Source organism: Rhagoletis pomonella, unplaced genomic scaffold, assembly GCF_013731165.1.
Source record: "Rhagoletis pomonella isolate Grant_MI unplaced genomic scaffold, Rhpom_1.0 Rhpom_scaffold_00002, whole genome shotgun sequence".
Taxonomy (NCBI): Eukaryota; Metazoa; Arthropoda; class Insecta; order Diptera; family Tephritidae; genus Rhagoletis; species Rhagoletis pomonella.
In genome coordinates this window covers 41,240,586-41,263,750 of record NW_023458556.1, presented here as the reverse complement: position 1 = coordinate 41,263,750, position 23,165 = coordinate 41,240,586, and the positions used below count along the sequence as shown (strand labels likewise).

The window sequence follows — 23,165 nt, the reverse complement described above, 5'->3', positions numbered from 1 at the left end:
CCGTTTAAAAAGTCTTGAAAGAAAATTCATTGACTTTTGCTGAGTTTCGCACAATGTCAAAAAATTGTATTTTAGTTTTTTGTTATAGTATTTTTATAAAAGATTTGCGAAAAAAATAAAAATTAAAATTGTTGCATATGAGCCATTATTTTTTAAGTCGGACGGATTTCGTAAAAAAATTATGTCATGTCTCCGATTCGCTTCAATTTTTTTTTGTGGGTTCTATACATGAAATAAGCTGACACGTGTTCGAGGTATTTTTAAAACGCTTTTATCAAATTGCAATGTTGTATGTCCAGACACCATTTTTAGCTATAAAACCTTTGCTTTGCAAATATCCTATAAACAAATCTAGACATCAACCTCGACGGTAGGGATTATATCAAAACTCTAGAGGTAGATGTCGCCAAGCCGAAGTAGTTAAATATTGCGCCTAAAAATATGTACTACATACGCTACAGCGGAAATTATTTGGTGCTCGTACGTATGTACATACATATATGCATGTGTGTTCACCAATCTATTAATATCGTTGATTTATTTTAATATCTATTGCAAAATTTTATACACACAAGATTAAAAAGCAGAAAATAAAAAAAATAAAAAATAAAAACTTTAATGTACCACGCTTTTATAAATGGACTAAAAAGTAGAAAATAATATTTCTCTGTTCCATAGAATTTGTTTTGATAATTTTTGATTTAGAAATTTTAGCAAAAGTCATTATAAACCAATTATGAGATTGAAAATGAAACGTTGAACCACGTTTTTTTATAGAGAATCAAACAAGGAATAAGATGGTATCATTTTAAATCCCTAATTTACTGGTCTTCACTATGCAAATCAACTTTGGGTATTTTGGTTATCTGTTAGACTGAACATATTCTACTTATCAAGCTTATTAATTGCGTAATGAAATCTCCAAAAACGTAAATTTTTAGTTACATCTCTATATTATTAAACGTGCGATATCTCCGAAGAAAAAAAATCCTCTAACACGTGTTACCTTATTTCATGTATAGAACCCATAAAAAAAGTTGAAGCCACCAAATTGGTGTCCGATATGAAAAAGAATGTCTCATATACATATTGTAAAAAATTCTCTGTGCCATTAATTTTTGCCGTGAGTGTACACACATATCGTTACCTTAATTCACAAAGGCCCTAACCAACAAATTTTTTATTTCACAGGAGAAGCAAAAAACATTATCAGGCCGATTCTGAACAGAAACTCCCTGGGAGTTTTCTCTCTTTTTCCTTTCCTCCTATCATGGATGAAAATTCCCTGAGGATTTTTTAGATTGAATGGCGGAGTTGAGCTCTCAAAAAAGTGTCAAACAGCTTCTTCGAAGTTCGAATTTCCCCCTCCCAAGTTTTCGGGCAAAATTCTACTCCCTGGAAGTTAATTATTGGAGGATTTCTTTTTAGGGAGAAACAAAATCCCGGAGAACAAACTCCCCGGGAGTATTAAGAATTGGGCTGTATGGGTATTAAACCTCGTAAATAGACCGATTTTCCATACGAAATTTAGTAAGTTTACGAGATTTCCATGGTTACGAGGCATTTACGCGTTTTGATGAATTGCCCTATTATAAAAAGAGTATCAAAAACAGGTGGGGCTAGGGTTGCCAGACCTACCCTCATAGGGTTGCCATATTTAAGACTGAATATGTATACATATACATACAGCCATTCCATATTAAAAGTGACAAAAAGCTTTGATTTTCTATGCGTTGGGATTCTATTTGGCTCAAACTTTGCAAAAACTGACGGAAATGGACATACTTTTCTTAATTCTTTCCTGGAAATTATTGGCAAGAAGTCAAGATTCGATTTGGCTCAAACTTTTTTCATTTCATACTAAAACTGACGGAAATGGACATACTTTTTTTAATTTTTTCCTGGAAATTATAGCCGAGGCAAAAAGTGAAAAATTCATCAACATGGGTCAACAAAGTTTTTTATAAGTTTGCTAATAGCACTGGACCACAAATTTCAACTTTTTCTATTTACCAGAAACGCCGTTATGAAATTCTTATGTAAAATCACCCCCTGATTCCGAAAATCAAGGTTATTTTTAATTCTATGGTACCGTTTTTGAGATATTTGCAATTTACCGTTTTTGCAAAAAAAAAAAAAATTGGGTCCACTTTATCATATATATCTCAAGAACGAATTAAGCAATTCCAAAACGGTTTGAAGCTTTTAAAAGGTAATAAAATTTTCTATAAACTGTGCATACAACACTTTTTGCTAGGCCCTGTAGATTCAAAGATAACGAACAATCATTACCGATTTTTTCAATTTTTTTTGTAAAAATATAAAAAAAATTGTACTTTGCGGGGAAGGATCTCGAAAACCTTTTATTTTTTTGCAGATTTTTTTTTTCTCCCTAAGCTCTGTTGTATTACAAAAAAAATAAGCTATCATCGAAGAAAATGGATGCAAAACTACGTAAGTTATAAGCGATCAAATAAAAATACCCAGGTTGCGCAACTTCAATGTATGTACCTATACATACATACATATATTAAAGGTATAAAGTGCAAGTGAGATATTATCCGGATAAACGAATAACACCATAACAATGATAACACTTTTTCTTTAAATAAATCAAATAGTACTTTTAATACTCGAATTGTATTATAGTAGGTAGAGTGGTTGCATCGAAAGGAAGAGTGGTTGGGTTCGAAACCTGCTGTAGGCATGTAGTTATAAACATGTATTTCCGTCAGTTATGGGTAAGTATGCAGGTAGATTTTCAAAATTATAAGACACAGGAAATTTCTAAAGCCTACATCTAAAACAGGTAGTATTTTCTTTTCCCGGCTTGTTATAAAAAGGAACCTTTCTGTCTAGGTAAGATTTGATTTTTTCAATTTTATTCTTGTTCCGAGTATAAATATGAGTTAATGCGCTTTGAAACTTCATAACATCTTCAAGGCTCGCCGGAGATAGTTCAGTTCATAAGTCTAATTTCAAAACCGTGATTTATTAAAAAAAATAAAATGAGTAAAAGGACGCGAGAATTTGAGTGTAATAAGGATCCAGATATGTTCTGTTTCATGTGTGGCCAATATACTATCATAAGGCGACGACGAGCGTTCTCAGATCATATCAAAACTTTATACTCCAAGTATTTTGGAATTGAGCCTAAAAATGCTGAAAAACCATGGACACCGAACACTTTGTGTACATCGTGTCGAGTAGAATTGATTCAGTGGGAATCAGGACAACAAACAAAATTTGATACACCAATGATATGGAGAGAACCTACTTGCCATTCAATAGAGTGTTATATTTGTCAAACAAAAGTACTTGGCGTTGGAAGATCAAGAGGAGTAACCTATGCTAGCGTACCTACAGTGACATTACCAGTACTACATTCAACGGCAGTTGCGGATCCAGTTCCATTGTCAACAGTAACATCTGAGTGCGGGGGATCAAGTTGTACTGAATTTCGCATGGAAAACGAAAGAAACGTTCTGCCACAAGCACAACTTAATGATTGGATAAGAGATTTGGAACTATCCAAGGAAAAGGCCGAGATCCACACTTCTCGTATGCAACAATTTAAATTTGTGTCATCCGATGTTAAGGTGACATATAGTAGAACTCGTCACGAACCATTTTCCAAACACTATACCAAGAAAGACAGTATATGCTACTGCAACGACATCCCTGGTTTATTCAAAGAGTTTGGTCAAACATATGATTCAAAAGAGTGGCGATTGTTCATAGACGGCAATAAACTGAGTTTGAAGGCTGTATTATTGCATATTGGTAACAAAAAGCCTTCTATCCCGATTGCACATGCAGTAAATACAAAGGAAACCTACGAGGAAATGCAAAAAATACTCAAATTTATCAAATATGAAGAGCATGATTGGAAAATATGTTCTGATCTCAAAGTCGTTGCAATGCTATGCGGTCTACAAAGTGGCTACACCAAGCACTGCTGCTTCCTCTGCAAGTGGGATAGCCGAGCTCGTAAGGACCACTACGTCAGAAAGGATTGGCCGGAAAGAGTCGAGTTTACCGTTGGTGTGGATAACATCAAATACACCCCTCTTGTCAAGAAAGAGAAAATCATACTTCCACCCTTACACATCAAGCTCGGTCTCATTAAAAACTTTGTTAAGGCTTTGGACAAAGAAGGCGAAGCATTCGACTATTTGAAAACAGTTTTTCCAGATATTTCTCAAGCCAAGATAAAGGAAGGTATTTTTGTTGGACCACAAATAAAAAAGTTGATCAACAATAATCAATTCAAAGGACTACTCTCATCAGTTGAGGCAGCAGCGTGGGAATCCTTTGAAAAGGTCGTTGCTTCTTTTCTCGGTAGACACAAAAGCCCTAACTACGAGCAGATAGTGAACGACCTAATCAATAATTATGCGAAAATGGGCGTAAATATGTCTTTAAAAATTCACTTTCTCCACTCACATTTGAGCTTTTTTCCGGCAAATCTTGGCGACGAAAGTGATGAACATGGCGAAAGGTTTCATCAGCAAATGAAATTAATTGAGAATCGATATCAAGGATTCTGGGACGTCGCAATGATGGGTGATTACTGCTGGTTTCTCATAAGAGAAACCGATCCTAAACTGAATAAGCGTCAAAGTAGAACACATAATTATTTCGATAACATAGTAAAATCAAATTAAGATAAAGATTGTTAGAATATAGTATAAACATAAATAAATTTAAAAAAAAAGTTAAAAATATGGGTAATTTCATTCATAAATTGAACTTTTAACTCAATAGAAACAGAGCATAGCTAGATATTTCACTCTTCTTTATACCATACATACGTTTTGAGGTATACGTTGAAATTGCGCAACCTGGGTATTTTTATTTGATCGCTTATAACTTACGTAGTTTTGCATCGATTTTCTTCGATGATACCTTATTTTTTTTCTAATATAACAGAGCTTAGGGAGAAAAAAAAATCTGCAAAAAAATAAAAGGTTTTCGAGATCCTTCCCCGCAAAGTACAATTTTTTTTATATTTTTACAAAAAAAATTGAAAAAATCGGTAATGATTGTTCGTTATCTTTGAATCTACAGGGCCTAGCAAAAAGTGTTGTATGCACAGCTTATAGAAAATTTTATTACCTTTTAAAAGCTTCAAACCGTTTTGGAATTGCTTAATTCGTTCTTGAGATATATATGATTAAGTGGACCCAATTTTTTTTTTTTTTTGCAAAAACGGTAAATTGCAAATATCTCAAAAACGGTACCATAAAATTAAAAATAACCTTGATTTTCGGAATCAGGGGGTGATTTTACATACGAATTTCATAACGGCGTCTCTGGTAAATTTTGGCCGTCGACCAGTGTAGTTATTCAATTTACAAAAATTTGGTATCTTTGGAAAGGAAATGAATCTGATCTGATAACAGATTTAAAAAATTTCATATACAAATTTTGTTAAAAAACTGTTTTTTTACTTCAAAAAATACGTTTCATTTTCCCAAAATTTTTTTTTACCAAACTATATTCAGCAAAAAGAGAAAACAAATAACTTTTAAATGATTATGTTTCGAGATGGAGTCTCGAAAGGTCAAGAAGTTATAAATATTTGAAGTTACACTAAAAAGTAAAAATGTAAAATATTGTGTAGCTTAGTCTGATTACAAGTTTTAAACTGCAGTTTTTTTTCATATAAAAAATGCAATTTATAAGACCTGGCATCGATTTTTTTTTTAATTTTCTTGCAAACGATCTTGCGCATTTTCTTCAAATTCATGTTTGTATGGAAAAAGCCACCAGCAACCGTCTACGCGATTTTTAGCCGCGTATAACTTGCACTTATTTTACTAAAATTTCATGAGCATGTAACTGCATATTCATGAAGTCAGATTAAAAAGTCCAAAATTTTGATGTACATTTGTTGCATTTTTCTAGAGTTGGTATTAAGTTTGAAAATAAGTTCATGTACTATTAAAAGATCATTGTCTTACATGTACAACCATAATAATATATAACATATGTATGTATATTATTAATAACATGTAAATAAATAAATATAATACATGCTACCAAAATCTGTGCAAAACGCAGTTTCGAAAAGTGTTGGTTAGGGCCTTTGTGAATTGAGGGGACGATATGTACATACATATTATTCCACAACTATTTCAATGCAAATCTTAAGCATAACGATTTTTTTTTGCATATTTAGACCAACCCTGAAAACATTTTCTTTGAAAGATTTAAACGGCTTATTGTTGTTGTTGTTGTAGCAGCATACAAATTCCCCAAAGACTTTTTGGGGAGTGTTGCTGGAGTGACAGTCCTTGGCCAGATATAAATCTGGGTCGTTCGGGTACGTAGACCCGACTGTCGTGGGAACTTGTTCCATTATCCAATGGCTTATTGTCTTGCTTATTGCTTAAAAACCTCATACGACGGTAATTAGAGACAAGTCACAATGCGTACTGGAACCTACTCTATCAAACTTTCCAACTATCTTCAAAACTACCTCTACTACTACCCACAGTATCAATGGTCCCAACCATTGCCAACTATTCTCGCTACAGAAAGGGTCAGTTCGTTAATGCATTACTGCGGCACTAATGCAAAAAGCTGTCCCTTTTATATATCGAGGGCAATATTCAATGATATAAAAGTCCACCTAAGACTTAACTGGCATCGACGATATAAATGATGACCTTGTATAGCGCTTGACAGAAACTTTCACTATTAAATTTAAGTCAGAATTCACATCAGTGATGACAGGTAAATTGCAGATGGGTTCTAACATCACAGCAGTTTTTGTGAAAATTACAGATAGAGGGTATTGAATATAAAATAAGTATATGTATTTAATTGAAAGAAATTTCCATCATGCATAGACACGGTCAAATGCCAAATTGGAACTAAGTGGCGAAAATAAGGCACATAATACTGCGGGTTACATTTACGAATTGACCCAAAGTTTCTTTTAAGCACAACATGGGATGAAAAGATATTTAGTAAACAAGTGAATTTTGAAAAAAAAGAGATGTCGCTTCCCAGTAACCATTTGGGTTGGCGATCAAGTGAAGATTCAATACAAACTCCAATTTCCGATGTTGATTTTCAAGTGTACCTCAATTGCAGAACAAACCCGTTCTTTAGAAAAGCTTGGATATCAATCAGAATTCAAACGTTATTCAAGTTTAGTCAAAACTTGGAAAACAATTGGAACAACGTTTGCTTTGTGCATATTTGGTAAGGTTATTTTCGCGTTTGGGGCTCGATATGTATACACACATATGTGTATGCACTATTTAAGCATATCCAGCAGGGAAAACATCTGTTGTGGTTCGCTTCTAGAATATTTGGAATCTTGTCTGGTTTGCTACAAATACATTTTGCATTAAAACTCGTCAATTTAATACGGATATTCCGCTGCGGTGCTTCCTTGGCCATTTTGAATAAGTTCGGTCTTGCATTATTTTCGACATTTACGAATCAATTGGGGAAATCATCGGATCGAATCCTGCGATCATTTTAAATTTTTTTACATAAAATGCCATTAACGCTGATAACCTGGCTACATAAATAAGAAAAATTTCTCAGCTTAACACAAAATTTTTATTTATTTCATAGCTAAAAAGAGAAACCAAAAATAAGCAATACTTTTAGAATTTCCTTCGCTTTAGTATCTCTGGACGCCAATTAACCGGATGTGTCTCTTCACTTGCCTCTTCATCTTCCTTATAAATTTTGATTGTTTTATCTGCCTCGGCAGTGATTAAACGCGAACCAGAGTGGTCAAAACACATCGCAAATATACCCGCCTCGCTGTCCATTGAACCGGGCTGTACTGGCGCTTGGAAACGTTGGAAATTGTAACCAGTACGCCAGTCCCAAAAGAACATTGTGCCATTATCGCCTCCAGATACCAAAACTCCATCCGCATTTACAGCCATACAGTTGACGATGGCGTTGTGACCTGAAATGTTTTGAACGAAATTTCCCTCGGGACATCGCCACTGCTTAATATTATCCGGTGATGCAGATGCAAACATATAGAGTGTAGGATGCAGCACAATGCTGCGCACAGACTTTTTGTGATTAGTTAAAGTGCATACGCTCTTGCCCGCGGCCAAATCCCACAAGCGCACCGTCGAATCGTGTGAACCAGTTATTATTTGCGGATTAACTGCTTGTGAAACTATACTGGCTACTGTATTTGTATGACCGCTGAGTGTGTGAATATTGGCTTTGGTGCGCATATCCCAAATGCGCGCGGTGGAGTCACGACCGCAAGTAGCAAGCACATCTATGGTTGGATGCAGTGCCATGGAGTAAACCGCGGACAAGTGACCATGATAATGTCGTATGACTTTATTATATTCGAGGTCCCAGCATTTTACTTGACGATCCTCACCACAACTGAAGAGGTAAGGGTGCTTAGCGCTCACGGCCAAGCCGCGCACTGTGCTTACATGACCAGTTAATGAGAGTTTCAGTTTACCGCTAGCCAAATCCCAGATTTTGATAACCCGATCGCCGGCACCGGTTGCAAACCACTCATTACCTGGTTCCACTGCTATGCAACGTACCCAACCCAAGTGACCTATAAAATATTAAAAAAAAAGTAAATACGACAAAATCTGCGCATAATTTTCATTGAATTAACACCTACCAGAAATAACACGCGACAACTTCCACGGCGCATGCCAAGTCGGTTTCGGTATTGATGGCGCTTTTTTGGGTATCAGCTGCACATTGCTACCGGTTGTACCAGGGCGTACACCTGAGGCAGCCACGAGTGATGTGCCACCACTTTGCTGATCTATACCGCCTGTTACACTTTTGTCGTTTCCTGTCACCAAGGCATTGTGGTCCCCAACTACACTGCCATCTGTGATAGCAAGTGGACGCTCAGGAACTTCCAGCGCACCACCAGGAGCAGCTGCTGCCAACTTTTTTGCCTCAGCAGCTTTGGACACGCGATCAAAAACTAGGCCGTATGTGTCTTTCGCTTTAATAGATTTTCGTATTTTAAGGCTGAAATAGTTCAATGTGTATCATATCATATTAGGAAGATTGTTCATTAATTCGCTTACAGTTTTTCATCAATTTCAGGAAGTCCGCTTTGATTTGAAACAAACATGTCGTGAGTCCGCTTCAACGAGCGAAATATTAGCGTGTGTACGCTATGCCGCTGCACTTCTTCCATGACGGAACGGTATATATCGGTATTAAATTCTGTTTTGTGCTGATAGAGTGAAGATTTTATTAAAAATATCAAATTATTGCAGAAAATGCAAACTATACGACACACGGACTCAGTAAAAACAAAGATGCGCACAGCTACAAAGAGAAACGTCAAAAAAACTATTGCATTTTGAATGGCAAGGGGGTGAGGATTGTTGTATTTGTGGGTTTGTTTCTTTTCTTTTCCAGCAGATAATTTTCAGGAAGTAGAAGAATGAGAAAATGAGAGAGCGAAATAAAGAAATAGTAAAGAAACGCAAAACTAGCAGAAACCGGCAAGTAAACAGCTGATCGATGTATTTGACTATTGAAAATATTTTGCGCGAATTTTCGTTTATTCATTTTGACAGCTGCTGGTCTCTGCTAGTTAAAATTTTACTAGCAGAAATTAGAAGGAGATCCAACAAAATAAGAGCGTAAGAACGAGAGAGAGCTGCTAGTTTTTTGGGTTAAGAATTGCTTTCCAGCAGAAATTTGTGATATTTATCTTTTAAGAAACAAAGCGGTAGTACAAAATTTTTGACAATGCTTTACCGGAAGTACAGGGTGACTGGTGATGCTTTTAAACACGATTGTTCTATTAACCCTTCAAAGGAATATTTATGCTGAACGTTATGGAGCGATTGCGCTGTCACAAGTCGATAGCAGATTTAAGCCCAGTTCAAGAACTGAATGTTTATTTACCGGGTTATGCTTATTAAATAATTTCTATCACCGAATTTGCACTGAATCGGCAAATGGCCCAACAAATTTACAAAATTCATAAATCAAGTAAAACAATGACTTTAGATTTTATATTGTATATATTTTTAAATGTTTTTATGGTCTTTTCTATTAATTTGCTGGCACAGGAGAACCTGAAGCCGCATTACTAGATGAAGATGCGCCTACTGAAGCCGAAGGTGCTGATGAAGACAACGACGACGACGTGGACGAAGAGGCTGATGATGTGCCCGCAGCAGCCGAACTATTTTCCTGTGATGCACTTTCAAAGAATTTTTCAATCTAGGTGGGGAGGGAAATGATAAGTTCAAACATTCTTAGATAGCAACAGTTTATCGTTAGTAAAAAATTTAAATTATGGTTACCATTTTCTTGATGTAATTGCATAGAGACTTGTTGTTAGAAGTAGAAATAACATTTTCCACCCTATAAGGTGGCGAAACAGTGACTTCATTGAATATTTGAATGTTTGGTCCATGCCAAGATACTTCATTAACCTAAAAAAAATAAAAAGAAAAATATTTATAGAAAGATTTATTCAAGCAATAGGGCGCAATAGATGTAAATGTATATTGCATTTATTAAAAGATTGTCACAATTTAAAACGCGAGCTAATAATGGAGAATATGTATCTCTATTTTATTTATTTTTACAATAAAAAACAGATTGTGACACTCTTTCGATGCGTTTATAATGTTAAAGTTTACATTTACTATATTTATTAAAAGTGTGTGTTTTACTTGCTTCCTCATATTAATTTTAAAATTCATAACCAACCTTGAATTGCTTTGCAATTGTTCTGTATAACTCCTGTGCCTCTAGGCTAACGTCAGCATTCCTCGACTTAAGATAAGTTTGTCGTTGCTGTACAGTATTGCGCAGTCTTATTTTTAACTAAAAAATAAAAGTTATTTAAAACTCATTGTCAGAAATTTTTCATACTCTATTTTAAACAAATTGCATGTTTCCGTGTTTATACCTGCTCCAAGTTCAGCTTTTGTGGATCCTCAACGAAATTGCCGTTGCACTCCTTGATCACTTGAACATTGCTGCATAGCGACAAATTCAATACGTATACGTCATTCAGTTGCTCTGAGTTTTTTGAACGGCATTCTGCATTAATTATGCGGAATTGCAGTTATGGTTAAGGAAAACTGTAACGTAAGTTGATATGTTTATAATCAAGCAAAGGCATTTTGTAATCGTATGCCCTTGCCAGCTTATTTAATTTCAAGTTTCGTTCAAATCGAAGACTGCTCAATTACTTACAACTTATAAAAATATGAATATGCCTATGGGACTTTTATACTTACATACGTATGTATAAAGCTTATAGCTTACATATATAGTATATACCATTGATAGATTAAATAAAATTTTGCTTTACCACGTTGTACTCAAAACATTTAGTTTTAGGAGGAGTGCAGTTGATAAGGTCCATAGCCCGATATCTTTGATCAGTTTGTTAACATAGAACAAAATATGGTAAATAACGAACGTTTTCTATTACATATTCCTATGCCAGCTATATTAGTAATCAACACCGCAATAATAATTACGTTAAAATATCTGCTTTATATATGCACGGTATGTATATGTAAGTATTCTTAAGTGTTGTGTAGCTTAACCTAATTTTAATTAACTTTGATGATTAGTATTAAGCAGCTGTTTATGTAAAAGACTGCCAACCACAACTAAAATGGCACATACATAATTAAATATTACTTTTTCTCGAAAGTCACATCAAATGATTGACCTCAGCAACATTACTAGCTTTGCAGCTTTCACCAACTATTGCTATCAGTTGAATCGCTGAGCACAGAGTCTACATAATTAGTCTAAGAACATTTGTGTTGTAATATATGTTAATCTTGCAATTTATGCTTCCACATATTTATGTATGCATAGAATATAATAAAAAAAAAATTATGTATTTGACCCAAATAAATAAATCAAAAAAAGCTAAATAACTCTTCCAAACTTCTTGAAAAGGATACTTAGAATGAGCATTTTTGTGTTGTGATCAAATGCTAACACTTCGCCTTCCACCTCTTCGTTGAAACAAGTAGTGCAGAGCACGGATGATCCAATCGTGAAGCAATCATTTACCGCAGCCATATTTAATGAAATCCACCACACAACTCAGCAATGATAAGCCAAATTTGAGAAATGATTTTCCTTTGTTTTTTTTTCGATAATTAAGTTAACAGAGCTATAGTTTGTCGGTCCGCTCTATTGCAATTATAAACAATTCACGAACGCGATTTCCAATGCAGCAAAATATGGTTGTTTCTTTTATTTTTTGTTGGTGCTCCCGTTGCATACGTCGATTCACGGAAGTATTTTCCCAATTGTTTTTGACTGCCGTTTAGGCCAGCAATTTTTAATAATGGAGCATTAATTCACAACAAAAGTGCAAATAATTCAGCAGTGGCCGCAATTTCCTTCAATCTTGTATTAAAATTACTTTTATGTACTTTGTTGCTGCTGTCGCCGCTCCCGTTCTTGCTACGCTGCAATGTTCACTTTTTCCACCAACTTATGTTGCAATTTCTGGGGTTTTACTTTTGCGGCTCTATTGTATTATTGCTCGCTTATCAGGCACAATTCCTTTATAAGCACATTAAATGCAATTTGCTGTACAATTGGCGATATTTATTTCCTTTTTCATACAGTTAAAAGTAATAATAAACCGCATACGCAGACGTTATCCAAAAATTTTTGGTTAAAGCACAAAAAACGAGCGGAGCGAAAGAAAGGAAATGACAAATTGAAAAAACACAATCCAAATTTTCTTTTCACTGCGCATTCTTCCACTTGCACACACACACGCACACTGGCGCGTGGCGAATGAAAAAATGCAATGTCAAAATGACAATAAATTTCCAATTGGATTCTCTAGTGCGAAAACGAAATCTTAAATAATAAATAAATCACTAAACCATATAAATATGCATGTATATTTTATATGTGTAATCGTGCAAAAAGATTTTAGTTACTAAAATTATCTTTATGTATGTATATACAATATCAAAATTAAAGATTTTCGTAAAGTATACTTTTGAACGCAACCCTGCAGTCAACAAATGTAAACAAAGCCGCGCCGGTTGGCTTTGAGCAGAACAGTCGAGCACGATTTATCAAATTTTGGCGAGATTCCTATCGCTAATTCATCAATTTGGACAACTTTATTACCAAAATCATAATAATTTTATTCATGCGCAAGCCAATATTCTACAATTACTTTGCGTGAATATTCGCGGTGCCTTTTACCCGTATGATCAGCGAACTTTCCTAGTTTGACGCACTATGCCTGTAATGTGCCTGCACCGACAAGAATCAATGCTTTTCTTGGTGCTTCACTTGTTGCTGCATCATATATTCATTCCAGCATACGGCATAAATCATTGGATTTTGCAGAATGATGGCCGCATTACACAGAAAGTTGATTCACCCTTTCTATTGCGTGAGCCTCATAATCTAGTAGCCTTTCTGGATCAAATACGACACAACGATTACGTGGAGCAGTCTTATCTCAAGCTTAGACGCCAACGAGAATTGATTGCGGAGCATTTGCGTTATTCGAAACAGTTCAGTGAAGATTTAGTTGTGCAGGCGGAGCGTCTGCAACCACATCTTGGCTCGCAAGCACAACCAATGCAAAACTTAATTAATTCGTTGGAAGCGCTTACAAAGCAAACTGCTAAAATGTATAGGTACGGTATTGCAGGAAAATTTAATTTGACTCCTTCATGTACATACATATTAATTTTTCCATTTACCTATTTCAAGCTATCTGGAATTTGTGAAGGATGAATTAAAAGAGTTCAGGAAATTGAAAACACAAATAACACAACACCACGAAAAGCTAATACAACAACAGGTAATCGTAAAATAGTTTTGAGCATGATAAAAATAAAAATTGTATTATACATATTTTTATCATGGTTTAACTATTGCCAAGAGTACGATAAAGAACTTTTCATATTACAGATTCCACTGGCTTCCCGCCAGTTAGATGAAAAAAGTAATAACGAAGATTTATTAAAGAGAGGGCAATACTGCAGTACTCGCACACTTTCAAACACCGAAGATCCAGTTTTGTTTTGTGATTTTTATTCAGATATGCAAATGCGTTTGGAGGGTAAGGATGTTGATCCAGAAGCATTGGAACGTGATTGGCAGCTGACCAGCGAGTCCGTGCTCAATCAAGTAACTAATCTTAACGTACAACAACGCATAAACTTAGAGCAAATAAAAGCAATGAGGGCGAAGAAGGCTGCAGTTGCAGCAAGCGCCAAGGAAAAAAAGGCACAATCGTCACCTACAGAAAATAACGTCAAAGATACATGAAATAAGATGGGTACAATTTTTAAGTATGTTCTTTGTTTCTACAAAATTTTATTTTCTTCTGATCGCGTTTCTCAACACACATTCAGTCTTTAGGTTTTTTAAATTCTTAAAAGACTTGTAGAATTTAAGACAAAACATTTTGTAAGAAAATACCCTTCATAATTGGCGGTACAAATGCTAAACTTTGTATTAATCTCGAAATTTTATAAGTGTATATTTTTTACTTAATACAGATATCACCAAAAACTATATTTGAATCGTTAAGACTAAATTCGTGGTATGGTTGTTTAAAACTTCTAAAAAATCACAAGTAGATATACGTCGGTAGTTAACTTTAATCTAAAATTTTTTGCTCCGAGTTATGCTTCGTCCTTATTTCGCTATGCCTACCACTTGATATCAGTCGTTTCTAGAGCATTATGCATTTCTTTCAAACTGGTATATACTTGTGTAGGTTTTGCTTTTTTTGCTTCATCCATAGACTGCGTTACGAGTAAGCCACTCCAACCAGCATTAAGGGCACCCAAGTAATCCTTTTCATAAAGATTGCCTATATGTAGCGCTTCTTGAGGGCTTAAATGATAATTCTCTAACGGTTTCAGGAATGCTCCCCGATGCGGCTTCTCGACGCCCAAATCATATGAGGTATATACAAAGTCAAAATTTTGTCTAATGTTCATATCCCTCAACACACGTTCTAACCCGGGATCAGTATTGGAAATGACGCCAACATATTTGCATGTGCTCCGTATTGTTTCCAGTAATTCTAAATTACCTTCGATGTGAGCATAACACTGATTTGAACGGTATTGTTCAAAAAGTCTTTCGCTTATACGACGAATTTGTTGCTGTGGTAAGTTGTCATCTATGCGCTTGAAGACATTGTGCACCAACTGCACCCACCATTCCTGCCAACTTATTTCTTTGGAATTGCTGCCAAAGTTTGGATACTTCTTAGCCATAGCTTTGAATTCATCACGGAATACTTTTTGTAAGCGATTCGGGTCCAGATTTTTCACACCCATCATAGCTGCCGTCTCAGCATATTGTACGCCGGGAGGTTTTCTGAATCTAAGCAACGTATCGGTGATATCGAACGTCACCAACTTAAAAGGACTTAGATTTTTAACTAGTTGAGCTCGCCGCGGCATTCTGGTCAAATTGAAATTGCTTCCTTTGTTATTAATTTGATATTCTTCGATTGTTGATAAGCCGGTAGCTTTGTTTTTTTTATAGCGAACTTTAAAGATTATCTAATGGATAATAGATAATTAACAGCTGTTTTATGATAACAAGGCAAGGTTGCAAAGTATAGGCACATCTAAAATGTCGCGACATATTGAACGTTTTGTTTTATTGTATATTTGTTTAAATAAGAAAACAAAAAACTGCACTAATCACAATTCTGCCGAAATTAAAAAAAAACACCAATACAAAGCTTAATGGTAGCTTAAAATTTTAGTTACTACTATGCAACAAATCATATTTCCTCCACAACACTATTAAGCATTTTATTACAACCCTACACTGCCAGCACTTGCACTTGTTTTAGGGCTGTCAGTGGCAAAATACATCGATGTTTTTCTTTTATTCGATGCATCGAAATGTAAATCGATATTTTTCGATGCATCGACGGGCATACATCGATGCATCGATTTGCTAGGATTTACCAGATGAAGTTTCACAACAAAATATGTTATTAGTGAAATTGTACAAAGTTAGAAATAAATTACTGCAACTGAGCGGAACGGAACTTTGTGGAGTAATTTCAATTCTTTGGTCAAAGTCACTTCTCTTTTTTTTTACAATTAAAAAACTGGAATGACGCTACAATTGTCAGTTATGAAAAAACATCGACGCCTCGATACATCGACTATTTATACAGCGAGTGGAAAAATTTCGATGCGTCGAAGAAAAACATCGATATTTTCGATACATCGAGGTTTTTCCGACATCCCTAACTTGTTTACTGTTTTTTCATTGCATCTACAAAACAAACGTGTCTTGATCTATTTAGCAAAATTAAGTTTTTTATATTTCGTAATGTCTGAAGAGCCGCCGATCATTCGTTTTAAAAACCCACAATTCAGCTATATTGAGCCCGGTGGCAAGAAACACGTATTCAAGTCACTAAAACAAATACTGGCGGTGGAGAAAACACAACAGTGGCCAGAAGGTGCTATGTCTTGTAAGTACGAGTGTAACTTCTGATTAAAAATTTATAAATACCAAACCTTTTGCTCTCGCCCAGACTCTTCGTTTAACGCTCCGCCTTCATTGCGACCACCTAAAAAGTACTCGGACATTTCGGGTTTGATTGCACCGTACACTGACCCGCACAGCAAGTTGCGGTACGCAAACTCCGAAGAATATGCTATTGTTAAGACTCTGCCATCCGATATTGTTGCTGGTTACTTGGCATTGCGTGGTGCAAGCAGTATCGTCGGCTGAAATTCGTATAATTTAAAGATGGTCGCATGAGAAATAGGTTAAATAGAAATGATAAGATGCAAATTCAATTACAAGCACGTTAGCAGTAAGCCAGCAGAATCAGAAATTAGTCCCTCAAGTTCAATAACATGTTTGAAAGATCAGAATGCAACGCAAGTAAGCATTTACTTCATTGGATAATATGTATACATTAATATTACTTTCTCCAGTTGAGACCAGTTATACTAAGGCCCATCGTAATAACCAGGGAACGGATTTTATAAAAATTGCCTTTTTTTCTGCTAAAGAGATATATGACGTTTTCATTCCAGTTTATAAACCTGTTTAAATCTACTTTATTTACGATTTAGCTTTCCCTGATTCCATATACCATATACATATATGTATATACATTTGATATTGCATTTTTAAGGTATTTAAGAGATTTTCAAGGCTTTTCGCGAAAATCGAATGAAAAAGCTGCCAGAAAACTTCAAAATGCATCTTGTGGTTCAATGTTACTACAACTATAGAGATTAAAGTTTTGCGAGTTAAAACTCGAAAAGAGAAAAAAGACAAATATTCAAATCATGATAAAAACATAACTCGGCTTAATCCGGGTCAACTGCAGTTAATTCCCGAGTTGATCCGGATCAACGCAGCCATCTGTTTATGCTTTAACGCGCCCACGGAAATCTAGATTAAAAATATCTCGAAGAATATACTGACACATAATTATGTATTTATAAGGGATTGCAGAAAAGTATCTGAGAACCATTTATCTTAATGTTATTATCAGGGAACGGATTTTTAAGACCTAAAAACCTGTAAAATAGGCAAAATAAAATAAGGTAATAAGGTGCTTAAAATATAAGTAGATAGCAAATTTTTGTACGGTTACAACAACAACAACAACAACAACAACAACAACTAATATTCTGATATCTCAGTACAAATCGTAAACGAAATTGTATGTAGTAGCTTTGCAATTGATATTTCAGATTAAAATCCACATTCTTTATATTACCAAAGTTTTAAATTAAATTCTAGATCTGCTTCAAGGTATAAAAGTAATATGATCTTAAAAACATATTAAAGTGCATCTTCGTTAAAAATGCGGGGGCGTGAAGTATTTGCAAATGTTAGCGAGTGGACGATGTCCAACAAGGATTGGAAGGCTTTTGGGCTTTAGATGAAACCATTCTGCCGTAAGATATATGGCCCTGTTCGCTTGGGAGAAGGGTTCCTAGGATTGAATGATGGTGCTGCGGTGAAAATGGAAGAAAATACATATTTCTTTGGTATCGGAATACGGAATAGATTTGACATTCAGATTATTTTGCTTGGGTAATCTAACTATGTCTCTACCGATACCTGTACCTAAATACCGATGTGTATACATACCTATGTACATGCATGTGTACAAGTCTTCATGCTTGTTATACATATGTGCGTCACCATTACCCGCAAAAAGCTGAAAGTAAACTAGAATGTAAACACTAATTATTAAAGAGCACGAAAACGAGCAAACAAGAAATGGGGAAAATTGATATACCAATGCCAGCAAACAATTTATTGGTATCCCAAACAATGTCAATTGAAATTGCAGGCGTGCTGTGCCTAAGTGTTAAAAGATTACATCCAACGGTTCATGTTTTGTACACATATAAGTGCATACGTGCATACATACATTTTTACATGCATGTTCTGTATCGAAAAATGAAAATGTACAAATTGAACCGCAAGAGATTAAATGAATAGTATTAACGCTATATACATACATATATGTATATGTAGATATATGCTTTGAAAATATGTTTACCTGCTCGCTGAGCGCAGAAAAGTACACCCACAAAATCGTGTACGCAAGAATAGGTAGGCGATCACGCAGGCAATGCAAACCTTCCGGGAAGTGGTCGCTAGTGTAAAAGGATCGCCGTAAGATGACTGCGCTCAGTCAGCAAAATATCTATTTGTTTGAGAGAGCATTGAAGCAGAAATTCTTAAACCTGTTTACCAATACACATTTGGGATTTTGAGCATCGCGCGCAAGTGCACAGGTTTAAGAGCATTGATTTTTGCTCTATGTCTGCAGTCTTCAATGAGTTTCACATTCGAAAGCATCTTGGGTACACAGCGTAGCTCTTAAAAACTTTGATTAAAAAAATAAATAAAATTTTAGCGCCTTTCAAAGGCCGGCAATACATATGTATAAGTAAAAATATGTCTGCAACAACAAGTAGTGGCACAAGTAGCGCGAGTGACAATTCAGTAACGGACGGAGATTCCAGTTTTAAATTCGCCAATAAAACATTGCAAGACTATGAAGTTATATCGGTCATTGGCAACGGCACATTTGGAACGTGCTTCAAAGTGCGCGACAAACAAACCGGTGAGCTGTATGCCTGGAAGGGCATCGACTACGACGAATTGAGTGAATCTAAGAAGGCGTCGTTGGTGTCTGAGATACGGGTGCTGCGTCAACTACAACATCCCAATATTGTGCAATATTATCATCATTTGGTCAATCATGAAGCCAAGTCCATATTCATTGTAATGGAATGCTGCGAGGGTGGAGATTTGGCGCAGCTAATTAAACATGCACGCACGGACCGTAAGCGCTTCGAAGAGCGTTATATCTGGCGCGTGCTATTTCAGGTCTGCAAAGCGCTGCAGGTATGCCACAACAAAATAAGGAAAGGCACTATTTTACATCGGGATATAAAACCTGCAAACATATTCCTTGACGCGCAAGGAAACGCTAAGCTGGGAGATTTCGGCTTGGCGCGTATGCTACGTAAAAATCAAGATTTCGCAGCCACTTTTGTCGGCACACCCTACTACATGAGCCCAGAAATCGTCAAGGGATCGAAATACGATCGCAAATCGGATGTGTGGGCGGTGGGTTGCCTGGCATACGAAATGTGCGCTCTCCGCACGCCCTTTCAGGCACCGAAGTTTGATGAACTCACTTTGAATATTTCGAATGGAAAGTTTAGTCACATACCGGATGTGTACTCCGGGGACCTGCGGGAGATTATTGCCTACATGTTGTCGGTGGATAGTGAGCAGCGTCCCAGCATTGAAGTGATAACGCGTCATCCGATCGTCGTACGGAATATAACTGAATTAGGTAACGAATTTCCATCACTGATAAAAGCTGAGGCCGATTTCTTTGCAGCCGAAGAAAAACCGGAGGTACGTTGTAAGCTGCAATACAGCCCCATTATAGATCTTTCCAGCACAATGTACACCGAACAAAACAGCTTTAACGACGATTATGGGCAACGTCGTTTAAGCTGCGGTTTTACGCCTGACCTTCGCGCCGAACTCTTCTCTTCTGTAAAACGTCGCATTTTCTCCAAAAGTATGCTTCAGCGGTCAGACCCTGAGCTTTATGAAACCATACAACACGAATACTATGTCAGCGTGAAAGATCAAACACCATTGAGACCACCCATACCACCTCCGAAGCCACCTTCACATGCGCGCGCGTCAGCCAATTCCACAACGGATGAGCTCAAAAGTCCCGCGCTGATCACGGAGGATGTCTTTAATGAGGCGCTGCTAGGACGCCTACGTGCCATCCGGGCGCACGAGTCACTACTGCAACAGCGCACACTCAGCTTGGATGCGCGAACGCAAGAGTTAAATGAAAGAGAAAGGCGTTTGGGGATCCTGGAAGAGACATTGCGTAAACGAGATCTAGAATTAACAGCCAGGGAGATGGCTCTGGCAGCGGAAGTCAATAAAGCAGTAGAGAACAGTAACGCACAGATAAAACCAGTACCGTCGCCATCTCCGCCGCCTCCACCTATACCACCACGTAAATCCAGCATCAATAAACACGACGAAACTTATTGCAGTATTGAAGACACCCAGCTTGAATCGCCTACGATTGCAAAGCTGAGCCTGCCATTTGCCATGTCGCTTCCAACGCTACGTCGGGTAACTTTCCAATCCCCGCAAAAGTTTACAAATTATGACATTGATAGCAATCCGTGCGATTCTGCTCAAATAAACAAACCGATTTCTACTAAAGCGCAAAGCACAAAGCGACAGCCTTCCCAACTTCAAGGCAGCGTTTCTAGCAAAGATAGCAGAGATTCAGCGGACAGTGGCATCGCCGCCAACTCTACAACAACAAGCACACATACGCGGCGGCGTTCAATATTATCCACCTTGTTTGGTCTACATCGCAGCAGCAAGTCCACTTCGAAGCCAGATAATAGCAACCGCTCCAAAGGTTTTCCTGAATCGGTATTGAACAATAAAAAAAATAACCAACAACCGCCACCTAATTCAGCTACTACAAAAACGCGCATGCCATTCGCACCACGCGCCGACCAAGTACTCGCTAAGTGCGAGACATCAGAGCTTGGCAATATTTGGACCAAGGAACATAAACGCGCGGCATTCGACTTGTTGGCCGCCATGAATGCGGATCAAAGTGGTGCAGAAACAGCTCAATGCACTGCCGCTATTTCAAATACTGCTGCGACAAATACGGTGATTGGGCGTCAAAAATTCAGACAATCGACACGTGAACGTCATAGCGCCACTTTGCGGCGCCATCACCACATGCGGCGTTCATTAATGCTGCCGCCACATTCGATCACGCATGTGGCCGCAGCCAGCGCTGGTGCGGTGTCTAGTATGCGTAGCAGTGGCAGTCGTGAGAAAATGCTGGTTTGAATGGGAATGAGAAATTTTGAAATCATTTACGGATAAGGCGTGAACATAAATATTTTATTAGCATGTAAGAAATATTAATAACTGATCGGGTATGATCTACTGCAATGTATTTACCATGAAAAGGCTGTCTTTCCTGTTGTGCCATGGGCGCATGCATCTTAAGTGCTTTCTGCTTTATAAGAAAAAATTCAAAATTTAGACAACAAGCTTGAGAATATCAAGGTTGTGTGCGCTATTTTTTAATAATATAAGTATATGCAAGTAATTAATAGTTGTGATGCGGAATAAGTTCCCTCTGTCTTTAAGATGAGTAAAATTAACTCTTATATTTTAAATTTTATTTTTGTATTTAACGGTTAATAAATACTTATGTACGTTCGAGAATGTATAGAGAATGCATTATTTATTTACACACACATACACACATATATAAAAGACGTAATTAAATGCCTTTTAGATAGCAAAAATTTGTATTATATGCAAACATGTATATATGTAGGTATGTTGTATGAAAATCTGACAAGTTGATCATATCTATTTTATATGACTTGACTCCGAACGGAGAGGTCATTCGCTTTACATATTTATTTTACAGCTAGATAATAGTTTTATGAGAAATTAATTTTAAAATAGAAGTTTCCAAAATAGTATACTGTGCAAAAAAGTAGAGAATAAAAAATAAGCTGAAATCTGCGCCTATATACCAACTTTTAGAAAAAAATTGAGCGGAACCCAATCGTGCACATTCTTTTACATATATAAACATACATATGCATACACCCATGATACAAAAATTATTTGTATCATGGCATACATCTATGTGCTCTTTAATGGTTTTTCTCATTCTTCCTACTGTCGTCATGACTTCTAAACAAACTCTTCGAGAGCAATTTTTGCCCATACCTGTATAAGTCCTAGCACAAGGGAAGCAGACGTTATTTAGCGAAGAGGGCGAGGTTTGCAAAGATTTCGACTACACAATTGAATATGTGTGCATACATATGTATGTTTGGATGTGTACGTGCATAGTTCATGCCTCCATGCATACATATCTATATACAAACGAGTTTTAGTGAAGTCCCGAACGGTTGGTTTGCTGGTTGTAGGTCATAAATCAGAAGAGACTTGTAGAGGCTCGAGATGTATGAGGAGAAATAGTTAAGAGAGTATTTAGCATGCATCTTCATTACAGATGCAAGAAAAAATTTCGATACTTGCATTTAGAATTGCATTTTGGTTGTGGCTACACTATTGTTTGTTTAAGATACGAATGTTTAATACGAGGCAACTGGGTGCCAAATATCGAGCTGGTATTTGGAGTTTTTATTACATAAATACATACGTACGTCATACACACATGCATACATATATATACATGCATTCAAGAAACTCGAAAAACGTTTATTGTTTTTTTTTGTGCGTTTATTTATTTTGAATTTTTATGACTTTGACCACAAGGAATGAGGAATGTCCGCTGTGCAGATGAACAAATAAATAGATATGGCTATATTTACCTCCCTGCAGATAGTGAATACTTGTTTACTTAACTATTTTTGTCGTGACTAGTTACTTTTCTAATTTTGATGATATGCATAGGTATAATCCCTTTAAATTTAATGGAAAATTCAAGTAAGGAGGAAAGCAAATACTTAATGATCATGGTTCTCTGTAGAAATACTCGTAGATTTTTACGATACATACGTAGGCGTTTAATAATTGAGTTAGAATGGTTATTGTTTAAGTAGAAAAAA

General features: G+C 36.4%; 5 protein-coding genes across 5 annotated transcripts; 2 read left to right on the top strand and 3 right to left on the bottom strand.

The window, feature by feature from the left end:
• Positions 1–7,567: 7,567 nt before the first annotated feature.
• LOC118733610 (pleiotropic regulator 1) lies at positions 7,568–9,303 on the bottom strand. The gene is made up of 3 exons (XM_036463071.1): positions 9,063–9,303; positions 8,639–9,003; positions 7,568–8,569 (listed from the first exon to the last, which is right to left on the bottom strand). Exons 1-3 carry the CDS (start codon positions 9,173–9,175, stop codon positions 7,629–7,631), a joined length of 1,419 nt encoding a protein of 472 aa, XP_036318964.1. The 5' UTR covers positions 9,176–9,303; the 3' UTR covers positions 7,568–7,628.
• A 694-nt stretch (positions 9,304–9,997) lies between these two features.
• LOC118733606 (LSM12 homolog A) lies at positions 9,998–12,684 on the bottom strand. Its single transcript, XM_036463067.1, has 5 exons — positions 11,934–12,684; positions 10,916–11,049; positions 10,714–10,830; positions 10,302–10,433; positions 9,998–10,218 (listed from the first exon to the last, which is right to left on the bottom strand). The coding sequence occupies exons 1-5, from the start codon at positions 12,052–12,054 to the stop codon at positions 10,048–10,050; spliced, it is 675 nt and encodes a 224-aa protein (XP_036318960.1). The 5' UTR covers positions 12,055–12,684; the 3' UTR covers positions 9,998–10,047.
• Positions 12,685–13,004: 320 nt separating this feature from the next.
• Positions 13,005–14,540, top strand: LOC118733605. Its single transcript, XM_036463065.1, has 3 exons — positions 13,005–13,652; positions 13,729–13,819; positions 13,930–14,540. The coding sequence occupies exons 1-3, from the start codon at positions 13,246–13,248 to the stop codon at positions 14,287–14,289; spliced, it is 858 nt and encodes a 285-aa protein (XP_036318958.1). The 5' UTR covers positions 13,005–13,245; the 3' UTR covers positions 14,290–14,540.
• Positions 14,314–16,615, bottom strand: LOC118733604 (rhythmically expressed gene 2 protein). Its single transcript, XM_036463064.1, has 2 exons — positions 16,524–16,615; positions 14,314–15,542 (listed from the first exon to the last, which is right to left on the bottom strand). Exons 1-2 carry the CDS (start codon positions 16,593–16,595, stop codon positions 14,676–14,678), a joined length of 939 nt encoding a protein of 312 aa, XP_036318957.1. The 5' UTR covers positions 16,596–16,615; the 3' UTR covers positions 14,314–14,675.
• Positions 16,616–16,729: 114 nt separating this feature from the next.
• LOC118733601 (serine/threonine-protein kinase dst1) lies at positions 16,730–22,737 on the top strand. The gene is made up of 2 exons (XM_036463062.1): positions 16,730–16,896; positions 17,770–22,737. Exon 2 carries the CDS (start codon positions 18,943–18,945, stop codon positions 21,412–21,414), a length of 2,472 nt encoding a protein of 823 aa, XP_036318955.1. The 5' UTR covers positions 16,730–16,896; positions 17,770–18,942; the 3' UTR covers positions 21,415–22,737.
• The last annotated feature ends 428 nt before the right edge of the window (positions 22,738–23,165 follow it).

Coding starts and splice junctions, on each gene's coding strand:
- LOC118733604 (XM_036463064.1), bottom strand. CDS start 16,595: ATGTCCGAGTACTTTTTAGGTGGTCGCAATGAAGGCGGAGCGTTAAAC. Junction 15,543..16,523: donor AGTCTGGGCGAGAGCAAAAG/GTTTGGTATTTA, acceptor ATTATCCATTAG/ATAATCTTTAAAGTTCGCTA.
- LOC118733601 (XM_036463062.1), top strand. CDS start 18,943: ATGTCTGCAACAACAAGTAGTGGCACAAGTAGCGCGAGTGACAATTCA.
- LOC118733605 (XM_036463065.1), top strand. CDS start 13,246: ATGCCTGTAATGTGCCTGCACCGACAAGAATCAATGCTTTTCTTGGTG. Junction 13,653..13,728: donor CAAACTGCTAAAATGTATAG/GTACGGTATTGC, acceptor ACCTATTTCAAG/CTATCTGGAATTTGTGAAGG. Junction 13,820..13,929: donor AAAAGCTAATACAACAACAG/GTAATCGTAAAA, acceptor TTCATATTACAG/ATTCCACTGGCTTCCCGCCA.
- LOC118733610 (XM_036463071.1), bottom strand. CDS start 9,175: ATGGAAGAAGTGCAGCGGCATAGCGTACACACGCTAATATTTCGCTCG. Junction 9,004..9,062: donor CCTGAAATTGATGAAAAACT/GTAAGCGAATTA, acceptor GAACTATTTCAG/CCTTAAAATACGAAAATCTA. Junction 8,570..8,638: donor GTTGTCGCGTGTTATTTCTG/GTAGGTGTTAAT, acceptor AATATTTTATAG/GTCACTTGGGTTGGGTACGT.
- LOC118733606 (XM_036463067.1), bottom strand. CDS start 12,054: ATGGCTGCGGTAAATGATTGCTTCACGATTGGATCATCCGTGCTCTGC. Junction 10,434..10,713: donor CAATTGCAAAGCAATTCAAG/GTTGGTTATGAA, acceptor TATTTTTTTTAG/GTTAATGAAGTATCTTGGCA. Junction 10,219..10,301: donor GCAATTACATCAAGAAAATG/GTAACCATAATT, acceptor CTCCCCACCTAG/ATTGAAAAATTCTTTGAAAG.